This window comes from Crotalus tigris, unplaced genomic scaffold, assembly GCF_016545835.1.
Source record: "Crotalus tigris isolate CLP2741 ecotype Arizona unplaced genomic scaffold, ASM1654583v1 scf7180000019936.317499, whole genome shotgun sequence".
NCBI lineage: Eukaryota > Metazoa > Chordata > Lepidosauria > Squamata > Viperidae > Crotalus > Crotalus tigris.
Genome location: NW_024097780.1, coordinates 165,689 through 188,320, shown reverse-complemented (window position 1 = coordinate 188,320; position 22,632 = coordinate 165,689). Strand labels below are relative to the sequence as shown.

Here is a 22,632-nt window from a genome sequence, read left to right as displayed (position 1 = left end):
CTGAGGGACCGATTCGTGTGCGGGTTAAGGCATCGCAAGCTACAACAAAGACTTTTCGCTAAGGAAGAATTATCCTTCCAAGACGCCTTAAGGGAAGTCACCGCAGAAGAAGCAGCAGGCGGCGCCGTCAAAACATGCGGCCGATCAGAAGCAGTGCAGAGGGTGCGTCCGTGCACCAGGAAGACGTCCGACGAAACTCCGAGGAGGATCCGGACGAGGAAGTCGACCGTCTACACCCCGCGAAGGAAGAGAACCAGAAGGGAAGCTCTTCGGCTCCGCTCAAGTGCATCGGCTGTGGAGGTCGCCACAGGAGAACCGACTGCAAGTTCCGCTCCGCTACCTGCCGGGCATGCGGTAAACTAGGGCACATTGCAGCTGTGTGCCTGGGCCGACGAAAGGCACAACCCCAAGAAGAACGCCTGAAGGGTACCAGATTCCCCAGCCAGAATAGGGTAGGTTTTTGCGCTTCGCGAAGAAGCATCTGTAGAACAGGCACACACAAGCCCATGAAGAAAAAGCTGTCACTCAACGTGAAGCTACAAGGGGTTCCATTATCTATGGAACTAGACACAGGGTCTGCCCTGTCCATCATTTCATTGCATACATTTAGGAAGATTTGTTCCAGAAGTGGGTCTAAGGCCAAGTTAAGGCCTTCTGATATTGTATTAACAGATTTTCAGAACTCAAGAGTGTGTGTTAAGGGGGAGGCCACCCTTAACGTGCAATACAAGAGTTTTGAAGGTCCACTAGACTTATTAGTAGTAGGGGGTGAACGAACGAGTCTCATAGGACTCGATTGGTTTGAGGCCCTGGGGATACACGTCACAGGACTCAACAGCTTACAAACACTCGACCTACAGGAAGTCTGCAAAGAATTTGCAGATGTTTTCAGCCCCCAGCTGGGCACATTCAAAGGACCACCTGTGTCCTTAAAGCTAGACCCCACTGTCACTCCCATTAGGATTAAAGCAAGAAGGGTCCCTTTTGCTTTAAAAAGTAAGATTGACACTGAACTAGACAAACTAATCCAACAGGGAATCCTAGAACCTGTTGATTCCAGCCCGTGGGAGACCCCCATTGTCACGCCTCTAAAGGCAAATGGGGACATTCGCATTTGTGCTGATTACAAATGCACACTCAATAAGGCATTGCAGCAACATGCCTATCCTGTTCCTGTGGTCAGTCACATCCTGGCCTCTCTCAAGGGGGGGCGTGTTTTTGCAAAGCTTGACCTAGCTCAAGCATATCAACAGCTGCCTGTTGATGATGATGCTGCCATAGCTCAGACCATTGTGACCCACAGGGGAGCCTTTAAAGTAAAAAGGCTACAGTTTGGAGTAAATGTCGCTCCTGGGATTTTCCAAAGCGTAATGGAAAACACACTACGAGGTATACCAGGGGTCTGCCCCTACTTTGACGATGTCTTGATTGCAGGAGACTCCACACACATTCTAGCTGAAAGGCTTAGGGCTGTCCTGTTAAGATTCAGGAAATCAGGCCTCAAGCTCAGAAAAGACAAATGCCAGATTGGGGTGCCTTCTACTGAATTTCTGGGATTCAAAATTGATGCTGCTGGGATTCATCCTGCTGAATCCAAACTAACTGCTATTTTAGAAGCACCCAGGCCAAAGTCTAAGGCCGAACTTCAGGCCTTCCTAGGCCTCCTGAATTTCTACAATTCTTTTCTTCCACATAAAGCTAGTGTAGCTGAGCCTCTTCACAGGCTACTAGACAAACAGGCTGTGTGGCTGTGGTCACAAGCGCATGAGGCTTGCTTTAAAGAAGTCAAGGCCTTGCTCACTTCTAACAGTGTTCTTGCACATTTCAACGAGTCTCTCCCTGTGTGCATCGCTTGTGATGCGTCCCCCTACGGGGTTGGAGCTGTCCTGAGTCACCTCAGGTCTGATGGAACTCAGGTTCCTATTGCATACTACTCCAGAACACTGTCTTCTGCCGAGCGCAACTACGCTCAGATAGACAGGGAGGCTCTGGCTGTTGTTGCTGGAATTAAAAAATTCCACGATTTTCTATATGGCAGGCATTTCACGGTCTTCACTGACCATAAGCCTCTGCTGGGACTGTTTACCACACGTAAGCAGACTCCCCACATCATTTCCCCTAGAATGCTTAGGTGGTCTATTTTCTTGTCTGCATATGATTTTTCATTACTCCACAAGCCTGGGAAAGAAATGGGCCATGCTGATGGCCTCAGTAGATTGCCTCTGCCAGTAGTAGAAGCTGACCCCGCGCCAGCTGTCAACATTCTATCAATCCAAGCCTTGCCCGAGCTCCCTCTTAGTGCCAGGGATGTTACCGCTGAAACAGGTACAGATCACACACTTTCACGTGTCCGCTCCTGGGTCCTGTCCGGGTGGCCTGAGCACTGCCCTAGTCCTGAGTTTCAGAGTTTCTGGTCCAAAAGGAACGAACTGTCCCTTTCTCAGGGTTGTCTGCTTTGGGGAAACAGAGTTGTCATTCCCACCTCAATGAGGACTAGGGTCTTAGAATCCCTCCACGAGGGTCATCCTGGCATTGTTCGTATGAAGGCTCTTGCACGAAGCCACTTGTGGTGGCCTGGTTTAGATAAAGATCTTGAGGCTAAGGTACACGCATGCCACCTGTGCCAACGATCTCGCCCAGAGATGCCCCAAGCTCCTGTGCATAGATGGGAGGAAACACAGTCCCCATGGTCTAGGGTGCACATTGACTACGCTGGGCCCTTTCAGGGCCAGTTCTTCTTGGTCCTTGTTGACAGCCATTCAAAATGGCTTGAGGTTGTGCCTGTCTCATCCACCACCACTGCAAAGACTATTCAGGTACTGAGGGGGATTTTTGCTGCACACGGGCTGCCAGATGTCATTGTGTCCGACAACGGCCCTCAATTCACCTCCTCCGAATTCCAAGCTTTCTTACAGGCAAACCTGATTCGTCATGCCACATCTGCACCTTTTCACCCGTCCACCAACGGTATGGCTGAACGTATGGTGCGCATCGCAAAGGACGCCTTGAAGAGACTCACCTACGGGGACTGGCATCACAGGTTGGCTGACTTTCTCCTTTCTTATCGCACCACACCGTCCACTTCTACAGGGAGAAGTCCAGCTGAACTTCGTTGGGGGCGCCAACTTACTACTAGACTTGACCGGTTGCATCCGGACAGACTGCCTTCATCTACCTCACATCCTAGGGCACCTAGACAACTACTTGTGGGTGCCCCGGTTTGGGCTCGCAATTACGGGCCTGGTCATACATGGGTCCCCGCTTCTGTGTCCAGGATCACAGGTCCTCTCTCCTACGAGGTTGCCCTGGACAACGGTCGTGTCCTGCGGCGGCACATCGACCAACTTCGCTCTAGGCGAGACTTTTCTGATGAGACTCCTGGGTCTTTTCCAGGGGGGGAGGGGGACCCTTTGGAGCAAAGGGAAGGGCAAGAGCTACTGCCCATCTCCACTGAGGGAGCCACAAACGGCCCATCCCAAGGTTCTGCAATTGCTCCGAAAAGGAAGTCATGGAGCTTACCCACACAACAGGCACTCACGCCTACTCCAGCCAGGGAGTCACCCCGGGGGCATACTCACTTTTCACACACATCACACAGCACTCCAGCAATGGAGGATACCCGGGGGCATCCCAACAAATCATTCCCCGCAAGAGAGCTGGCACACAATTCCCAAGGTTGGCCTGACCTTACCCCAAATCCTACAGGGGGTCAAACATACACAGAGTTAGTCGAGGAACCAAGTCCCGACTACAACAACCCTAGCACAAATCAGGGAACACCTGAGTTTTGGGAAAGTACAGAAACCCACACGAGCCCGAACACAGAAGGGGGTTCAGGGAATGGACAGCCTCCTGACAGGTCTTGGACTGACCTAGGAGGTTCTACAGAGACGCCCAGCAGCGGCTATCACTTCAAGGGGCCTGAGGGTCTACAGCTAGGTAGGTCAACCAGGTCACAAAGTAACAGAAGCCCTGGCCTGACGAGCCCGGTGGGCAAGCAAGCAGGCCAGGCATCGGGGCACAGTCCTTGGAAGACACCAGGGCACAATAGAGAGAACAGGCTCACGCCTCCCTCCAGTCAGGGGACTTATGCCAGTAATCCAGAGCTAAGAAGGTCACAGAGAGCAAAGAAATCTCCCAAGTACCTAGAAGACTACATAACATTGCTGGCAAAGCAAAAGCCAGTAAACAGTGGGAACATTGGGGAGCAAAATGTCGTATAAAATAAATGTTGTATGTTGGTAGTAGTTTTAGCCTGGGGGAAAGGGGTGTTATGTCCCGAGCCTTTGCAAACGGCTCGGGCGTTTGCAGGCAGTCCCGGGCAGGTGCAATGCTGCCCGGGACCAGACAGGCTGTCGCCAGCGCCGTGCGCATGCGCGGGTGCTGGCGCGGGAAAAGTAACCCATTTACCCGGGAGTTGCCTATATAAGAGGCTGCGAGGCGTTTGGGCGAGGCTGAAGCCATCTTCCTGTAAGCTGAACGCTGAATAAATGAAACTGAGAACTCCAGCTGCTTCTCGTGTCTGTTTTCCCGCCACGGACTCAACAGTTTCCATCCATCGTTTCTTGTCCTGCCCTCTGGTGCTTTGGAAAATAAGTTGACCCCCGCTTCTTTGTGGAAGCCCCTCAAATACTGGAATGCTGCTATCATGTCACCCCTAGTGCTTTTTTTTTTCTCTTGACTTGCCATATCCAAGTCCCGCAACCATTCTTCATATGTTTTAGTCTCCAAGCCTTTAATCATCTTAATTGCTCTTTTGTGCACTTTTTCCAAAGTTTCAACAACTTTTTTGTAATGTGGTGATCAAAACTGGATGCAGTATTCCAGGTATGGCCTTATTAAGGCTTTATAATTGCTATGAGGATCAGATGGAGGGAAAGGAACATAGAAGAGATGAAGGATCATAGAAGAGATGAAGGATCATAGAAGAGATGAAGGAACATAGAAGAGAAGGATCTGATGGAGGGAAGAGAACATAGAAGAAATGTTTTGAGCTCCTGGAAGAAAAATATAATGTGATGCAAATAATCACCACTACCAGTGCTACATTTTTGAAGCAAAAACTACTACTTGCTTCTGTATAAAGTTTTACTACTTGTCTCCCACACTTGCGTTTGTATTATCAAATGGATGATTGAGATCAATTATTGAGAACAATTAAGAAAGAGAAATTCTGAGTATTTCAACCACACTATTCATCTGCAAAGACACAGCCTAACCAAACCAAACAACACACCCTCACGCCTGATATCTCATGAGACATCTTGTAATCTAACAAACGTTGTACGTGGAAGATATTTATACTATTTTTTGTGGAAATGGACTAATATCTTTCACAAAGAGAATCATAAGATCTGTTACCAATTGCTACCTCTCTGAAGCCTGTGTTTAAAAGAGGTACTGATTAAAAGCATGCATTTAGCACTGGGGGGGGGTGAACTTGGGCCCTAAAGGGAAAAGAGGAAACAATGCAGTCCTTATTATCAATTTTCCATCCCGCAAGTGCTACTGAAAACACAATGTACCTCGAAGGGAATAAATGTGCCTAAAGGGCATTTTCATAAATACTCTGCCATCTTTCTTGAACTCTCGTGATTCCATTAAACACTCTGCTTTGAAGGGATTCTCCTTTTGTCAATGGGCATGACCCACAAATCAGTGCATGACCATTAACGTTTTTTCACGGGCCAGCCTGTGACTCCCACTTAATAATATTAAAATCCCCGAATACAAAAGAAAAAGTGTCTTGATTCATAACACTGTTCACACTCAGAACAAAGGCAACATTGCTGCTATTGCTGTTGTGATTTTTAAAACATTCTCGTTTTAAAGAGACAACTTCTTGAAAGATGGGGGGGGGTATTTGTTTTTTTTGTAATCCAAAATGAAAGTTTTTGTGACTTTTGAGATTTGCTGTGGTTTTATGCCAGAGCTACACACAAGGCAGGCTAGATCTCTCCAAGAACAGAGATAATATGGAAGAAATAAAGAACTGTAACCCTGCTGAGATGGAGATCACACAACTTAATCAAAAGAAACTTAAGTTTCAGTTGTGTATGTGCTGCATGTTTACTTCCCATGCAAAACAAAACCTAAAGGAAACAATCGATGCACTCTAAAACAGCCTAAAGTATCACAATATCACAAAGCTAGCCTACAAAGTATTCCGTGGTGCAAGGTATGAGATCTACGTTACCTCAGAGAGCCTCCTAAATTTAAATTGTTGGAGCAAAGTCACTCAACAGCACAGAAAATTGAGACACTCCACCTCAACACTTCTAGCTGAGGAACGGATAAGGAATGCTTCTCTCTGCCAGGCCACTTTACTTGAATGGGAATTGCTTTGGTGCATCCATAAGAAGACCCATGAAGAGGTAAAGCAAAGAGCCCACTCCAATATGGAATGGCATCTTTATGGCAGTGTCCAGAAGTGAAGTGAAGCAAAATATCCCTTTGAGGTTTCCCAAAGGGCAATTAAGTAATCTTAAGTAATCTAAACCCAACATGGGTTTGTCAAAAACAGATCATGCCAGACAAATCTTATTGTGTTTTTTGACCAGGTGACAAAATTAGTAGACCAGAGGAATGCTGTGGATATAATTTACTTAGACTTCAGTAAGGCATTTGATAAAGTAGACTACAACCTACTACTTGATAAGATAGAAAAATGTGGATTAGACAACATCACCATCAGATGGATTCGTAGCTGGCTGACCGGCCATACTCAGCATGTGGTCCTCAATGGAACTGCACATACATGGAGGGAAATGTGTAGTGAGGTGCCCCAGGGCTCTGTTCTGGGCCCAGTGCTCTTCAACATCTTCATCAATGATTTGGATGAGGGGATAGATGAGGAACTCATCAAATTTGCAGAGGACAACAAGCTGGCAGGAATAGCCAACACTCCAGAAGACAGGCTTAAGATACAGAAGGATCTTGACAGACTTGAACATTGGGTGGTATTTAACAAAATGAAATTCAATGGTGAAAAAAGTAAGGTTCTACATTTAGACAAGAAAAACCAGATGCACAGGTATAGTATAGGTCAGGCATGTCAAACTGCTGGCCCACGGGCCAGATGCGTCACGCCGAAACCACACTCACCCCATTGCTGGCATTAGGGGAAAAAGTCCCAAGAGGTCACCAAACATCATGTGACATTGCAAGTGGACAATCATTTAAATATGAGCCAGCCATGTGCTGCAGCTGCCAAAAAAGCCAACACAGTGCTAGGCTGCATTAATAGAGGGATAGAATCAAGATCATGTGAAGTGTTAATGCCACTTTACAATGCCTTGGTAAGGCCACACTTGGAATACTGCATCCAGTTTTGGTCAACACGATATAAAAAAGATGTTGAGACTCTAGAAAGAGTACAGAGAAGAACAACAAAGATGATTAGGGGACTGGAGGCTAAAACCTATAAGGAACGGTTGCTGGAATTGGGTATGTCTAGTTTAATGAAGAGAAGGACGAGGGGGACATGATAGCAGTGTTCCAATATTTCAGGGGGTGCCACAAAGAAGAGGGAGTCAAGCTATTTTCCAAAGCACCTGAAGGCAGGACAAGAAGCAACGGATGGTAACTAAACAAAGAAAGAAGCAACCTAGAACTAAGGAGAAATTTTCTGACAAAACAATTAACCAGTGGAACAACCTGCCTCCAGAAGTGGTGAATGCTCCAACACTGGAAGTTTTTAAGAAGAGACTGGACAGCCATTTGTCTGAAATGGTATAGGGTTTCCTGCCTGAGCAGGGGGTTGGACTAGATGACCTCCAAGATCCCTTCCAACTTTATTATTATTATTATTATTATCATCATCATCATCATCATCATCATTATAAGAAATTAAAACAAAATTTTAAAAAATGACCAGCGGAAGATGTGTCACTGGCTACAGCAGTATTTGTTTGCACTTTCAGTGAATTGATTTATACATGAATTTCTCCTCAAATTTGGATTCATCTCTGCTTCAAAAATAGCCACATGAACCTAAGATGAACCCGTTAAGAGAGAGTTGTACCCTTTATTTGGTCTCACACCAAACTGCAGTTAATATAGTTAACTACTATAACTTGCCTCTCTGAAAGCCACTTTGGTGTAGTCCAGGAATAGACAACCTTGGCTCTTTTATGACGCGTGGACTTCAACTCCCAGAATTCCTGAGCCAGCATGGCTCAGCTTGGAAACCTCCATTTCTCCTCAGCACGGCTGGCTCAGGAATTCTGGGAGTTGAAGTCCATGAGTCATAAAAGAGCCAAGGTTGCCAACCCCTGGTGTAGTCTTAAGGCAGTGGTTCTCAACCTGTGGGTCGGGACCCCATCTGGGGTCAAACGACCATTTCACGGGGGTTGCCAAACACAGTCCGCCATTTTTTTCCCCTTTTCCTTAGCTGTGCTACTCCCTTTTATTCTATTGGCTTTTGAAAGCCAATAGAATAGACTCTCTTGAATAGAGTCTAATTCTATTGGCTTTCAAAAGCCAATAGGAATTGTCCAGGCTGTCTCTGCCCTGCTGAGCCCGCCAAAAGTCCCATTCTGCAAACAGTGCTGTACCAGTTGAGTAGTCCTCGACTTACGATCGGTTGAGTAGTCCTCGACTTACGACCAGTTGGGGGTCGCGGCATTAAAAAGGTTGAGAACCACTGTCTTAAGGCCTCAGGCTGGAAACCAGGAGACTGTGAATTCTAGTCCCACACAAACCCAACTGGGTGACCTTGAGCTAGTCCCTGTGTCTCAGCGCTACGAAACAGGCACCGATAAACCGCTTCTGAAAATCTTCCCAAGAAAACTTCTGAAACGGCTCACGAGGACACATTGACTCAAAAAACAAAAAACACACCTTGCTGTTCTGCTGAAATATAATGCCGTCAGCTCTAGTACCCAACATCTCCCATTATGAATTAAGACAGCACAGCAAATATTAGGTTAGGACACTACCTAGACCGACCCCTAGGAACTTTTTTCTCCCATGGGTCAGCTAAATCCTAAATTTAGACTATGCTGAGTAACTGTCAAAGGCAGGCAAATATATTAGCTAAACCGTTAAAAAATTGACAAAGATAATTGGCAGAATCAATAATCCATGAAAAGACAAGCTTTGGGTTCCATTCTCTTGTTATCTATTAAAGCAAATTAATGAACTGGAACTTCCAGGGATTTCCAGGAATAATAATGTAAACCTGCCAATCCAGATGTGGCGAGGTCTGCTTTCTGTCAGAAAAGGACTTATTCAGACTGCACAATAATGCATTTTTCAAATCAAGCCAAAATGCATAAAGAGGGAAAACTTAGCATGTATCTTAAGAAGAATCTCTTCCTCCAACTTACAAAGCAAGGCTGTAGCAATGAGGACAGGGTACAGGTAGTCTTCAACCTAGGACCACAATTGAGCCCAAAATTTATGTTGCTAAGTGAGAAATTTGTCAAGTGAGTTTTGCCCCATTTTTACGAGTTTTCTTGTTAAGTGAATCAGTGCGGTTGTTAAATTAGTAACACGGCTGTGAAGTGAATTTGGCTTTCTCCTTGATAAAAGGGGATCATGTGACCCCAGGACACTGCAACCCTCCTAAATGTGAGTTGTCAAGCATCAGAATGTAAGTCACATGACCCTGAGGATACTGCAAAGATCATAAGAGTGAAAAATAGTCATAAGTCAATTATTTCAGTGCCATTGTAACTTCAAATGGTCACTAAGCAAACTGTTGTAAGTCGAGGACTACCTGCATTGAATTTCAACTGCCAATAGCAGTTTGACTAATCTGGTGGCAGACAGCTAAGGAGCAACATTTGGAAGTCTACCAGTTTTTCAACCATAATTTTAAAAATTGGGAGGAAAAACTTATATTATATTGTTTATTAACAGAATATAACCTCATTGCTTATAAAATACAGGTAGAAAAGAGATTTTTCCCTGGAGAAAATTTTAGGATGGACAGATGTGAGAAAGATGAAAGAGCTACAAATGAGTAAGTGATAAAGTCTGACCAACTAAATTGGGGTTTCCTACTTTGTTCGTCTGGCGTGTGGGCAGTGGGAGGCTGTATATTTGGCATGAACCAGATTGCTGAAAGAGAGAGAAGTGATTTGAGAATCCATAACAGAGAAAGCTTCCTATGATTTACTAATTGAATAGCTGTACATCAGGCAATAAAAGTGATGCACAAATACTTCTGATAAGAAATAAGCATTTTAACTGTAGTATTCAATCTGTGCAATGTTAACTCGTACGTTCTGTCACACATCATCATAATCATCATCATAAAGTTGGAAGAGACCTTGGAGGTCATCTAGTCCAACCCCCTGCTCATGCAGGAAACCCTGTACCATTTCAGACAAATGGCTGTCCAGTCTTTTCTTAAAAACTTCCAGTGTTGGAGCATTCACAGCTTCTGGAGGCAGGTTGTTCCACTGATTAATTGTTCTAACTGTCAGGAAAATTTCTCCTTAGTTCTAGGTTGCTTCTCTCCTTGATTAGTTTCCATCCGTTGCTTCTTGTCCTGCCTTCAGGCGCTTTGGAGAATAGCTTGACTTCCTCTTCTTGGGGGCAGCCCCTGAGATATTGGAACACTGCTATTAGGTTTCCAAATAATGTGCCCAGAGTTAGAAGTGAGTCTCAACTATAGATGGGTATTAAGAGTAGATACTAAGACTGAAAAGACTCCAGATTATTCCAACCACTTATAGGTAATAAACCAGGGGTAGTCAACCTTGTTCTTTTATGACTCGTGGACTTCAATTCCCAGAATTCCTGAGCCAGCTAAACTAAGCTAAGCTAAGCTGGCTCAGGAATTCTGGAAATTGAAGTCCACAAGTCATAAAAGAGCCAAGGTTGACTATCCCTGTAATAAACTATATGTTCACAATTACATGGGTGAGTGTATGAATCTGTCCACCTCTGATGCTCAGCTTTACCATATATTTCTTATACATGGCCTGACATAAAGAATAAAAATACAAAAGACATTAACAGTTTATTCACTTTGCTTTGCTCCACTTTTGATTATGTGCCATCAACTCTTCACAGTTGAAATTTTCTCTATAAGGATCTCTCCCTTACTAGGTTTTCCAATGGCAAACTCATTGCCACTGTGACCGAGTCTTCCACCTTGATACTGGTTGTTCTCTCTTCTTCCATTCCCTTCTGACTTTTCACACTATTAGAGACTTCTCCAGGGAGATAAATTTGTACATAATGTATCCAAAGTAGGATAATTTAAGTTTGGTCAGCTCTGCCCGAGTGTTGAATTGGGTGAGGATCCACTTGTTTGTTTTCTTGGCTGCCCATGGTATTCTCAAGAAACTTCTCCAACATCAAAATTTAAAACCATTAATACTTTTTTGCTATCTTGCTTCTTCGTTGTTTTGCTTTTAGGACTAATGAAAATTGGCAACTACCAAATCCAGATAGAAAAACCTGGACAACTACTAGGTGCCAGCCGCCAATAGAGTTTTCCCCCCCCCCTTTTTTTGCTGCTATCTACTAGAGATGCAGATTATTGCAGCTCAGATCTAGTAACCATATTAAAAAGTTTTCACTTGTCTTATTGTATGTCAGGCAGCAGATCACAAAACAGAGGATACCATCTAAATCAGTGGTTCTCAACCTTTTTAATGCCGCGACCCCCAACCGGTCGTAAGTCGAGGACTACTCAACCGGTCGTAAGTCGAGGACTACTCAACTGGTGCAGCACCGTTTGCAGAATGGGACTTTTGGCGGGCTCAGCAGGGCAGAGACAGCCTGGACAATTCCTATTGGCTTTTGAAAGCCAATAGAATTAGACTCTATTCAAGAGAGTCTATTCTATTGGCTTTCAAAAGCCAATAGAATAAAAGGGAGTAGCACAGCTAAGGAAAAGGGGGGGGGATGGCAGACTGCGTTGCTTGGCGACCCCCGTGAAATGGTCATTCGACCCCAAATGGGGTCCCGACCCACAGGTTGAGAACCACTGATCTAGATTTACCACCTTCTGTGTAAGGACTTAAACTAGAATTACTGGAGCACTGTAAAATCATGTCCTGTACATGTAATGGCACCCTCAGTACATATATGCCAGCACCACGAACAGCAGAGCCCCTGTTGAGAATAAAGCAAATTTTTTCTGGAGAAGATTGAAAATTCTGAGCCAACTGTTAATCACACCAAAGGGTGCTTTCTCATCGCTAATACTACATGGTGTTAGGGAAATCAGTTTTAAGAATATAGTGACGCTGTGACTAATACTGCAAAGTCAACCGTTGAAGAATTGCAGTGAGAAAGATGCTGCAATTTCCTCTATTTAAGCAAATAGGTTACAATCCATGTAAGCACGAAGGCATGTCGGAATGAATAAAATTTGCTTCACTTGCGCAGGGTGACATGCCTTATTGGTCTTTACATGTCAGATTAGCACCACCAAATCCCTAAAAGTTGAGTTATGCTAAAAGTATTCAGCTAAACAACCCAAAAACAAAAAGTTTTCCTTGTGAATCAAATTCAGGGCCCCCAGATCTTCACTACAGAAGTCCTACTATGAATTAGAAGAATATGTGGAAATATGTGGGAATGCTTAATAGACCTCCGAAGCACAGAAATAATTGTCTTAGATACCAGCCTAAAAAGGCAGGTGGGGCTGTGGGTACAACATAACTTTCCAAAAACAAAAATCTGAAGTGAGACATGCTGCAAAAATTAAGGTGTGGATTTTTAGCATTGCTCCTTAACATTGCTTGCTCCTCTATACCAATACGAACTATTCCATGTAAAATATTTCATTCTTTTGAGGTCCTTTTCTGTATTAAGGGATGACTTTGTAGTAGAACCATAATTATTTTTGTGTTTTGTGATTCCTGATGTATGATGGTTTGCTTTATCATCCACATTTAGGTTTTGGTTTTGATTATGAATTTTTTAAACTTAAATTGAGGAATTAATTTCAAGGGGAAACATACATCTGTTCTGCTGCTATATATGTCAAACGAATATATGTCAGCTCGAATATATATATATGTCAGCTCGAACTGGTTCCCAAAGTACCTTTATATGACTTACAGAGATCTATATAAAATTTTAAGCTTCCTAGTAGATTCTGCCTGAATTCTATTCCAGATTTGGAAGGAAAATGTGTTCCTAAACATCAATATTCTTTTGATGCTTGGTAACTGACTCATAATTATAACGGTTGCAATGTCCCAGGGTCACCTTCTGGTAAGGAAAGTCAATGGGAAAAGCCAGATTCACTTAACAACCATGTTGTTAATTTAACCACTGCTGTGATTCTCTTAATGATGGCAAGAAACGTTGTAAAATGAGGCAAAATTCACTTAACAAATGTCTCAAGTTAGCCACATGAATTTTGGGCTCAATTGTGATCGTTAAGTCGAGACTACATGTATATAACTACATATAACTACGTAACTCCATATTGTGTACATATATTACTAACAACCAGGGCTTTTTTTGTCATAGAACGCCCAGAACGGAGTTCCGGCACCTTTTTTGGATGGAACCTTGTAGGGTAGGCAAGGCGGGTTGTATGACGTGTGTCAGTTCCAGCACTTTTTTTTTTTTTAGAAAAAAAGCACTGCTAACAACATACATACTAGCTTGTCACTACATACCAGGAAGCAAACAACTCTGCAGAATGTGGTCATAAAAGGCAAGATGGCCACTGAGACAATCCAATCCAAGCTTTGTTTGTTTATGTGCATTGCTACCTGTTAGTAGGATTGCACTGAAGGGAAAATCATGAACAGATAAAACATGTATTAGGAGTATGATAAATAGTGATCCCTGGGCACAGAACAAGCACTCATTTGCCAGGCTTTGTTCTCACCAACCAAAGCTTGAAACAGCTCCCTATGAGAAAGAAATCTGGTCCCTCAGGAGAAGCTCAGGTGATGGGATGTGTGGTGGAGTTGAAGTCCACACATGTTAAATTTCCTAAGGCTGAGAAACAATACAATACAATACTCAGGCTGATGAAGAAAGTCTCTTTCCATTCTGCTTAATATTAGTCTTAAACTTTGCTACTTTCTGTGCACAGTTCAGCCATTATTCTGAGCCACAGAGAGTAGAAAACTTTTAAGATTAATATCCAAGTAATAGATGGAAGTCCACACATATATTACAAGTTGTTAATGCTGAGAAATCCAGTCCTACAAGGACGCTGGTGAAACTTCACCAGGTGTGCGCTGTCGTTCATGAGTCACTGTGTGAATGACTATGGGTGGTGCTGGATAAAAGGAGTCTCTAGTGTTGACAACATTGAACCGTAGCCTTGTCGGTATGCAAAGGTGCTCGACACAACTATCTCTGTTTAATCCAGTAATTCTGGATTTGAATAACAAACCAAATCATAAACTAAGTGTAAGAAGCGAGCACCCGAAATGTAAGAAACCAAAACATGATCCGATAAGGCTGATTTCCGACTTGCAAACTACAAAACTTTCCCCATCTAACTATCCCTCCCAACAAAGTCAGTTGTTACTACCAGCACCTGCAGGGGTACCTGGAGAAAACAGCTTTGGGGACCTCACCCAGGAAAAACTATGGCTAACCCTGTGTAAAAAATTCCAAGTAGTCCTCAGTTTATGACCACAACTTTATGAGCCCCAAATTTTTGTTGCTACGCGAAGGCAATTGTTAAGTGACTGTTGTCTATTAATGTTAAGTGATTGTTGTCCCATTTTACAACCTTATTGGCCAGAGTTAAGTGAAACATGCGGCCAGTAAGTGAAACTTGACTTTGCTTCTCAGAGGCCAGCTGGGAAGGTTTACAAATGGTGATTACATGATCCTGTCATGTAATGCCCAAACTTTGATTGCATGACTGTGCGGAACGGCAATGGTGGTTTGTGTGACAACCGGTTATGTCACTTTTCTCAGTGCTGTTGTAACTTCAAACGGTCACTAAAGGAATGGTTGTAAGTTGAGAATCTCCTGTAGTCAGGCCAACGGAGAGGACCAATGTTGCTTCCGCCACAGAATGTCAACCGTGAGGTTCCAGTACAGGTAATCCTCAACTTACGACCACAACTGAGCCTGAAATCTATGTTGCTAAGTGAGAAATTTGTTAAGTGAGCTTTGCCCCGATTTATGACTTTTCTCCCCACTTTCGTTAAGTGAATGACTGCGGTTCTTTTTAATTAGTAACATGGACGCTAAGCGAACCCCATTTCCCCATTGACTTTGCTCCTCAGACGATGGCAAAAGGGGATCACATGACTTGGGGACACTGCAACCCTCATAAACACGAGTCAGTCGTTAAGCAGCCCGATGGAAATCACGTGCCTGTGGGGGGGGTAGGGGGAAGCTGCAACAGTGTGAAAAATGGTCCCCATTCTCTTTTCCCAGGGCCTTGGAACGGTCACTCAGTGAGCTGTTGTAAGTCGAGGACTCCCTGCGTTGGAAAGCAGGCGGGTTTTCCGGGTCGGGGGAACTCGTTCGGACGTGCATAAGGCCAACCCGGAGGGAGCGGGTCGCGCCGGCGTTCGTTCCGCGGGGAGGGCGGCTCCGAGGCGGCTTCGCCGCGCGCGTGGCGCCCGCCGCCTTTCCTCCCGGATCTCCTCTGCGGAGCCCCGCGGGGGTGGGCCCGGAGGCTGCGCCGCTTCCTTGACGGGAAGGAACCTGGAGCGCAGGAGGTGGGGCGATGGCTTTGCCGGCCCGGCGCCGCCTTTGCCTGCCTGGCGCCTGAAGGGTTCGCACCTCCGGGAGAGCCGGAGCCTCGAGTTGCGCGGGAGCGAAAGATGAGTTGAGGCGCTGCCCCGCGGAGCCAGCCAGCCAGCCAGCGATCCTGGGGGGGCGGACAGAGCCCGCTCTTCGCCTGCAGCTGGCGCCGCCGACCACCTTCTCCCAGGCGTGGGCAGCGAAGCAGCGGCGGATCATGATCCTCACGCGTAAGACGCCGGCGGTGGGCGACTTGGGGTCGGGGAGCGAATTCAGCGCGACCGGCTCGAGCGGCGGGCTTCTTCTCCCAGCCGGCTCGCCCCGGTGAGAGACAAGTCAGTGGGAGATCATCGGAGAGGGGGGGGGGAAGCCTCTCCGCTCCGGAGGCAAGGCTGGTTCGGGCTGAGGCGCTCTGCACATGCTCCATCCCGAACCAGCGAGCGGGGAGGACCGACGGGGCATGAGGCTAAGCCAAGGGGAGTCGTTGGAAGAGGAAGCTTGTCATTTGGATGACCATTCGGCTGCCTGCGGGATCCTCTCGGGGGGGGGCCTTTTCCTAGCGCCCGATCCATTGCAGCTGACGCGGGGCTGGCGCAGGAGCCGGTCCGACGGCGTGAATGGAGCGGGGGTGTGGGGGGGGGGTCGAGGGGATTCCCCCCCCCTTTTTTGCGCGCGCGAGTCTCAGACTGGTGCTGCCGTGCTTGCGTGTTGCGCTGGCAGAGTCGAAAGGGCAAAGACCTTTATCTTCGCACGTAGGCAAAGCGCTTTGCAAGTCTTCGGGTGTGTGTGTGTGTATGTGAAGGAGGCTTCCCCTCCTCTTGCAGAACTGAAGGCAATCTGCGTTTCTCGCCGGGCCTGGTTTATTTCATCCCTCATCGTCTCCTGCGTAAACCTCTGGCTTTTCTTGTCATAACTTATTTGTGGGTTGCATTTTCCCTCAGTAATGAAATGTTTCCATGCCGCTCATTTGGATGGATGGGGGGGGGGACGGAAACCTTCCTTGAGCCGTTTCCCTTGTTAGCTGTACTTTTTATATAATGCAAACATTTTAAGTTCTGTGCATTTTGCATTCTGCAGAAATTTCGTTCAGTTCTGTGCTTCTGAACGGTTTCCTTTAGTTCTTGGGCCCCCCCTTTTTTTTTTGCAAAGGTCACCCCAAGTATAGAATTAAAGTGTTCAGTTGGCCAAGGGAGAAATAAGGGTAATAATAGTAATAATAAAGGCTGAAAGGCATACTGTGATTTAACATACCTTTCTTCCCTCAAACTCCTGATTTATTTAATGAAGATAAATCCACAAGACAGCCAATCCAATAAACCTAGTACACATCAACCAGAAGTATAATTTCAAGCATTTCTACAGCCATCAGTCATACTGGCTGGGAATTACAGGCCTTGTAGTCCAGCAATCTGGACAGAGCAGAAGGGGAAAGGCTACCCTTCTATATTTAACATTTTAGCCTAAGGCTGCTAGGGAAACAGGAAAAAGGAAGGAATCCTTGCTTGGTTGAAACCATGTGGCAGCTTCTCCTTGAAATGTGTTTTAAATTAGTAGTTTTTCAGTTTCCAGAGTCAAAATGCTTTCCAACGTGCCCATCCATCAAGTCCCAAGTAACTGTGAAGAGTAGTAGGTAGATATTTAAAAGGAGGAATAGGTGAAAGGGTTAAATTGGGGTGGGTGGGTGTTAAGTGCCAAAGAAAGGAAAGCTTACAGTTCCTTTTGAAGTTTTCCAGTAATTAGTCTGGTGGCTTCTAGGAGCCAGAGGACCCCCCCCCCTCTAGTGCCCAAACTCCTGATGTCATCTTAGGCGCCTTTGATCTCTTTTAAGGAGTAACACCCCCCCCCACCCAGTAGTAAACAGGGCTTTGTATTTCCAGCACAAACAGAAAACAAATTCTTTTTGTTCTCTGGCATTTCAGTGCCACCCTCATTCCTGCTTTTTATTTATCACAAAAACTTGTCAATGACATACTTGTGGCATCATTGTAGGCAAAATGATTCTATTAAGCTAATGAAGATCATCCCTAATAGCGGTAAATTGGAGATTACACATTTAGATTAGCTTTCACATTTAGTCTCTCTCTCACTCTCTTTCTTTCCCTCTTGGAATAGTAAGTCCCCCAAATGACAAAATAAAGCAAGTTTAAACTTGGAAGTTACTCTGACGTTTTTTTGCTTTAAAAATGAGCGAGATAATATGGGTTTTCAAAGTAGAGCCAAAATTTTATGCATTCTTATTTGACTATGAGGCTGTCTAAACTGATGGGACTGAATTATGAATATTATCTAGCGCACTGGTTAACTAGCATTTCTTAACCTGGTTTTGCGTAGATGTCTTGAGATTACAGTTTCCAGAATTCCCATTTAGTGTGAGGATTGAGATTTCTGGGTATGGGTGTATTGCACCAAGTCGGAAAAGTTTAACTCAGCATAAGTTTGGTCTAGTCTAGCTCAAGCTATTCAAGAAATTGAAGAGCTCCTTACTGTCCAATAGATTTACTTTTCAGTAGGTGGCAGCATCCTGTCATAATTGTACTTGAAAGCAATGCACTATCAAGCCTCATTAGCACTTAGAAGGGTGACCACCAGGTTATATCAAATCTATAGGTTATTTAGTTATTTTCATGCTGCCTATAGCAGAAGGCAACAAATAACCCTTGATGTCATTTGCCCCTAATAGAAAAGAGTGGGCAATTTTTCAAGAATCCAGCCCATTCTTAATACTTAAGGGAAGAAGGATGGCAGTAGGCAGGACAGTGATACAAAATGAGTTAGTATTATATGATGCAAAAACAGATAAGCCAAAATGTACATTTTTGTAGCATGCGTTCCTGTGAGGAGGGACTATCCTTAACAGTGTCAGATTTATTTTCAGGTTTCCAGTGCCTTTTTGCATTTTCCCCATCTCAAAACAAGGTGAAGTTACACTACCAGTCTTCTATGGTTATACTACACATATTTAACGGCCCAGTCACTAAACGTTTTGGTCAGCCTTCCAGGGCTCTGAAATATGAAAAAAGAGAGGCTTAGAGGAAAGGTATATGAAATGATGCTTGGGAATTCCTCCAGTATGACAGACTTTGAATACTATTTGCAGGGTTATAGCAAAAAGAGTTTATTTGCACGTAGGTCATGTTCTTGAATTGATCCTGGCATCTGAATGCAAAGTGTTGGACTGGATAGATTCTGGGTTTGATCCAGAAGGATTTTTTTAAGCCTGCTTTTAGGTGAAATAGGTCATTGTTCCATCTAATCTGCTGTCTTATTGAATGTCCTGGGTTTTCCGACCCTACTTTCTTGAGACATTTAAATGTAGGTGCCAAGGACTGAATCTGGAGTTTATCAATTGAATACATCGAAATACAGTAGGTGCATTTAGTTTAATTTCATTCATTTTCAGTTCCTATGGGTTGCATGGCCAGCCTTTCTGCATTTGTAAGTTTGTGTGGGTTGTCAAAAATTCTGCTTTTTCTGGCCATAGGATTAATAATGTAAAATGTTACGTTTTTCTCGCATCTTGATACTGGGATATGTGATATTAGTCATGCATCAGGAAGCCTTAAAGTTAGGCTTCATGCCTTTTGCTAGTGAGTTTTTAGCAAAAATGCACATAGCAAGAAACTATAGATAAACCACATACTGCCTCATCTCAAGACAGGCACAGAATGAGCCAATGCCAGCAACACAGAGTTGGCTTCTTCTTTTAGTGACTATTTAATCTATTCCCCCATCCCTCACAACAGTTACCACAACTCTTCCAAGGAGTTTTAAAGTACCAGTGGGACAGAGGGTGGGAGGGAGATCTATAAGAGGGAAGCTCTATGGATGTCAAATTTGCTGCATCACATGACATATCGTGACTTTTTTTGCATTGCTGGGGTGGGCACGGGGTGGGCACAGCCTCCGCATGATGCAACCAGCCCGCGGGCCGGCAGTTTGAGGCACCCCTGCTTTAGACCAGTGATGGCGAACCTATGGCACACATGCCAGAAGCAGCACTCAGAGCCCTATCTGTGGGCACATGCACCATAGCCCCGGCACCACCTCCCCCCTTGGCCCCCTCCTCACCCGGAGCTCACCAGGACATGGGAGACGGGCAGCAGGGACAAGACTCTGCCCTCACACCCCGTCACACGCAGATGATGCTGCGGGGCATGGGCAGAGGGCTTGGCCGCCATGGTGCTGCGGGGCCACCTGAGCAATCTGCGGCAGATCATGGAGGCAGTAGGTGACCCGGCAGGCGGGGCGGGGGGCGGAGCAAGCGGGGGTGGGGCAGTTTTGGGGCACTCGGTGTCTAAAAGATTCACCATCACTGCTCTAGACCAGTGGTTCTCAACCTTTTTAATGCTGCGACCCCCAACCGGTCGTAGGTCAAGGACTACTCAACCGATCGTAAGTCAAGGACTACTCAACTGGTGCAGCACCATTTGCAGAATGGGACTTTTGGCAGGCTCAGCAGGGCAGAGACAGCCTGGACAATTCCTATTGGGTTTTGAAAGCCAATAGAATTAGACTCTATTCAAGAGAGTCTATTCTATTGGCTTTCAAAAGCCAATAGAATAAAAGGGAGTAGCACAGCTAAGGAAAAGGGGGAAAAATGGCGGACTGCGTTGTTTGGCGACCCCCGTGAAATGGTCGTTTGACCCCAAATGGGATCCCGACCCACAGGTTGAGAACCACTGCTCTAGACTAATACAAGCACTGAGATGTATGCATGTACCTCTTTCAATTCCAGACTAGGATTGCTATCCATGGTTCAGTTGTTGTTGCTGTTATTCAGTCATGTCCAGTTCTCAGCATCTGCCCCAACAAGTCCCTGCAGTTTTCCTGGCAAGGTTTTTTCAGAAGTAGCTTGCCACTGCTTCCTTCCTAGGGCGGAGAGAAAGTGCTTGGTTCAAGGTCACCCAACTAGCTTTTGTGTCTAGAACTCAAGGTCTTCCAGTTTTCAGCCTTCAGCCTAAACCACTACACTAAACTTGCCTCTCATAATTCAGTTACTCTGGTGTAAATCAATGGATGGCAGGATTCAGAAGAGGTTAGGCTACTTGGGCCCCTGGCAAGCAAAGCATTCTGAAGACAAATGACCTTGTCCAGTTAATGCAGTCTTCCCCCCCCCCCACTCCATCCCCCAAAGATGAAATTTCAGGCGATATAGCAGAAAGTTTTGCTGCTCAGCATTTGACTTCCATCTTATCTCTCACTAATGGTCCTTTTTCTCTCTCTCTCTTCTCTTTTCCCCCCTCCCTAAGCATTTGTGGTTTGTCAAACTGTAACTTTATCCCAGACATCAGCTACAGATGGATTTTCTATCTTGGGCTATGGGGAGTCTCAGATGGATGGAAAAATTCTCCCAGGAGTCAGGATGCTGAAACTCTAGTTACATTTGCAATGTTATTTTGTTATGAGCTAGAAAGAATATAATAGCCCAACAGATTGAGGAATTGTGTGTTTGGGTTTAAGTGTATCCACTGCTCAGAGTTGGATTACTTTAGCATCCATCTGGCCTGTAAATGCGTTGCTCAGCTACATTTCAGACTGAAGCCAAATTGTGGTCCTCTAACTTGCTGCTTTTGGCTTACCGTATTGTCTTTCTTGTTGGTTCAGATGGAAGAGACGTATTTGACCTACCTAGGAAGTTTTTTAAAAATTAAAAAAAAATCCCAGGAGCTGTGAATCAACAGCTTTGCAAATATTCCCAAAAATGAGCCTTTGTTCCTAAAAGATAGTCAATGAATGCATTTGTCTGGAAGCAATTGACCAGCGACCAGGTTGTTACAGTCCTGGATTATGTGACCTTTTCCAAGTAGTTTCCCACTAGGAAAAGCAAAAATCCCTTGCCCGAAAGATTTTGCAAGATGCTTGGGATGTCTTGATTCAGATTTATTTCAGAAATATAATGCTATGAAAAATCTTGCAGGAATACTGTTTATGCTTGAATATTTCAATCTCAGAGGCTACTACCTAGGTCAAGATGTCTGACATAGTTCTCAATCCTTATGATATTCATACAAAGCCACTGTTAAAGTTCATGGATTTCAAATGAAATACAGTACTGGGATGATCTTAATAAGATTTCTCAGTTATTTTATGGCAGCCTGGTACAGACTCAAGTGTGACCAGGGCCATTTTTTTTTAAAGCCTACCAAATCCAGTGTATCTGAGAAAAAGAAAGTGGTTAAGAAAAACCGCTGGAAATTGGCTTGTAGCACCACTTTTTTTCAAAAATGTTTTTATGTCCTACATACTTTAGGGAAATCAAGTCTGGATGAATCTCTCTGGCAACTCACAGGCCATGCAGCATTAGCCTTCTCCCAATTTTAAAGCAATAAGTATAAAAATCATTGTACTATTTGGAGGAAAATGTATACTTTTTCTCTAAGTATACTTTCTAGAGAGATATAAATATTAGCATCAGGTGCTAAAATGTACAACAGGGTCAAAACCTTTCCTAAGGCCCACAAAATTCTGTACTGGGTTTGCCCAGCCAGCACATGAGAGAAGAGCATAATATACAGAATACATGTAATTTGGTTAGTACAGTGGTGGGCGAACCTATGGCACGGGTGCCAGAGGCGGCACTCAGAGCCCTCTCTGTGGGCATGGGCGCTGTCGCCCAAGTCCGAGGCCTTCATCTGGGTTTTATAAAACCTTTTCGCTGTAGACCTCCACCGCCATGTGCAAAAAAAAAAAGGTTCAATCAGTCAATTTCAACTTCTTGCGGAAAAAAAAAAGATCTTGCAAAGTTGGAATTGATTGAACTTTTTAATCCCACCCAGTCTGTTGTTACCACCGCAGCCACGCCCACCCAATTGGCCATGCCTACCCAATTGGCCACACCCACCCGGCACCCGACGATGCATAAGTGGGCTTTGGGTTGCAGTTTGGGCACTCAGTCTCTAAAAGGTTCACCATCACTGGGTTAGTAGAACCTTAACAATTTTAAGACCTGTGGACTTCAACTCCCAGAATTCCCCAGCCAGCATCTCT

At 44.9% G+C, this 22,632-nt stretch overlaps 1 protein-coding gene across 3 annotated transcripts in view; it reads left to right on the top strand.

Annotated features, from left to right (window-relative positions):
• The window catches only part of DLC1 (DLC1 Rho GTPase activating protein), a 187,478-nt gene that overhangs the window by 105,743 nt on the left and 59,103 nt on the right, over positions 1–22,632 (top strand). The window contains exon 1 of one of the 3 annotated variants that reach the window (XM_039364975.1): positions 15,576–15,875. The exons of the other annotated variants lie outside the window; for them this stretch is intronic. Within the exon in view, the coding sequence (XP_039220909.1) occupies positions 15,863–15,875 (13 nt within the window). The 5' untranslated portion in view covers positions 15,576–15,862. Of the gene's footprint in view, positions 1–15,575; positions 15,876–22,632 lie in introns of those variants that run through there. 3 annotated transcript variants of the gene reach the window in all.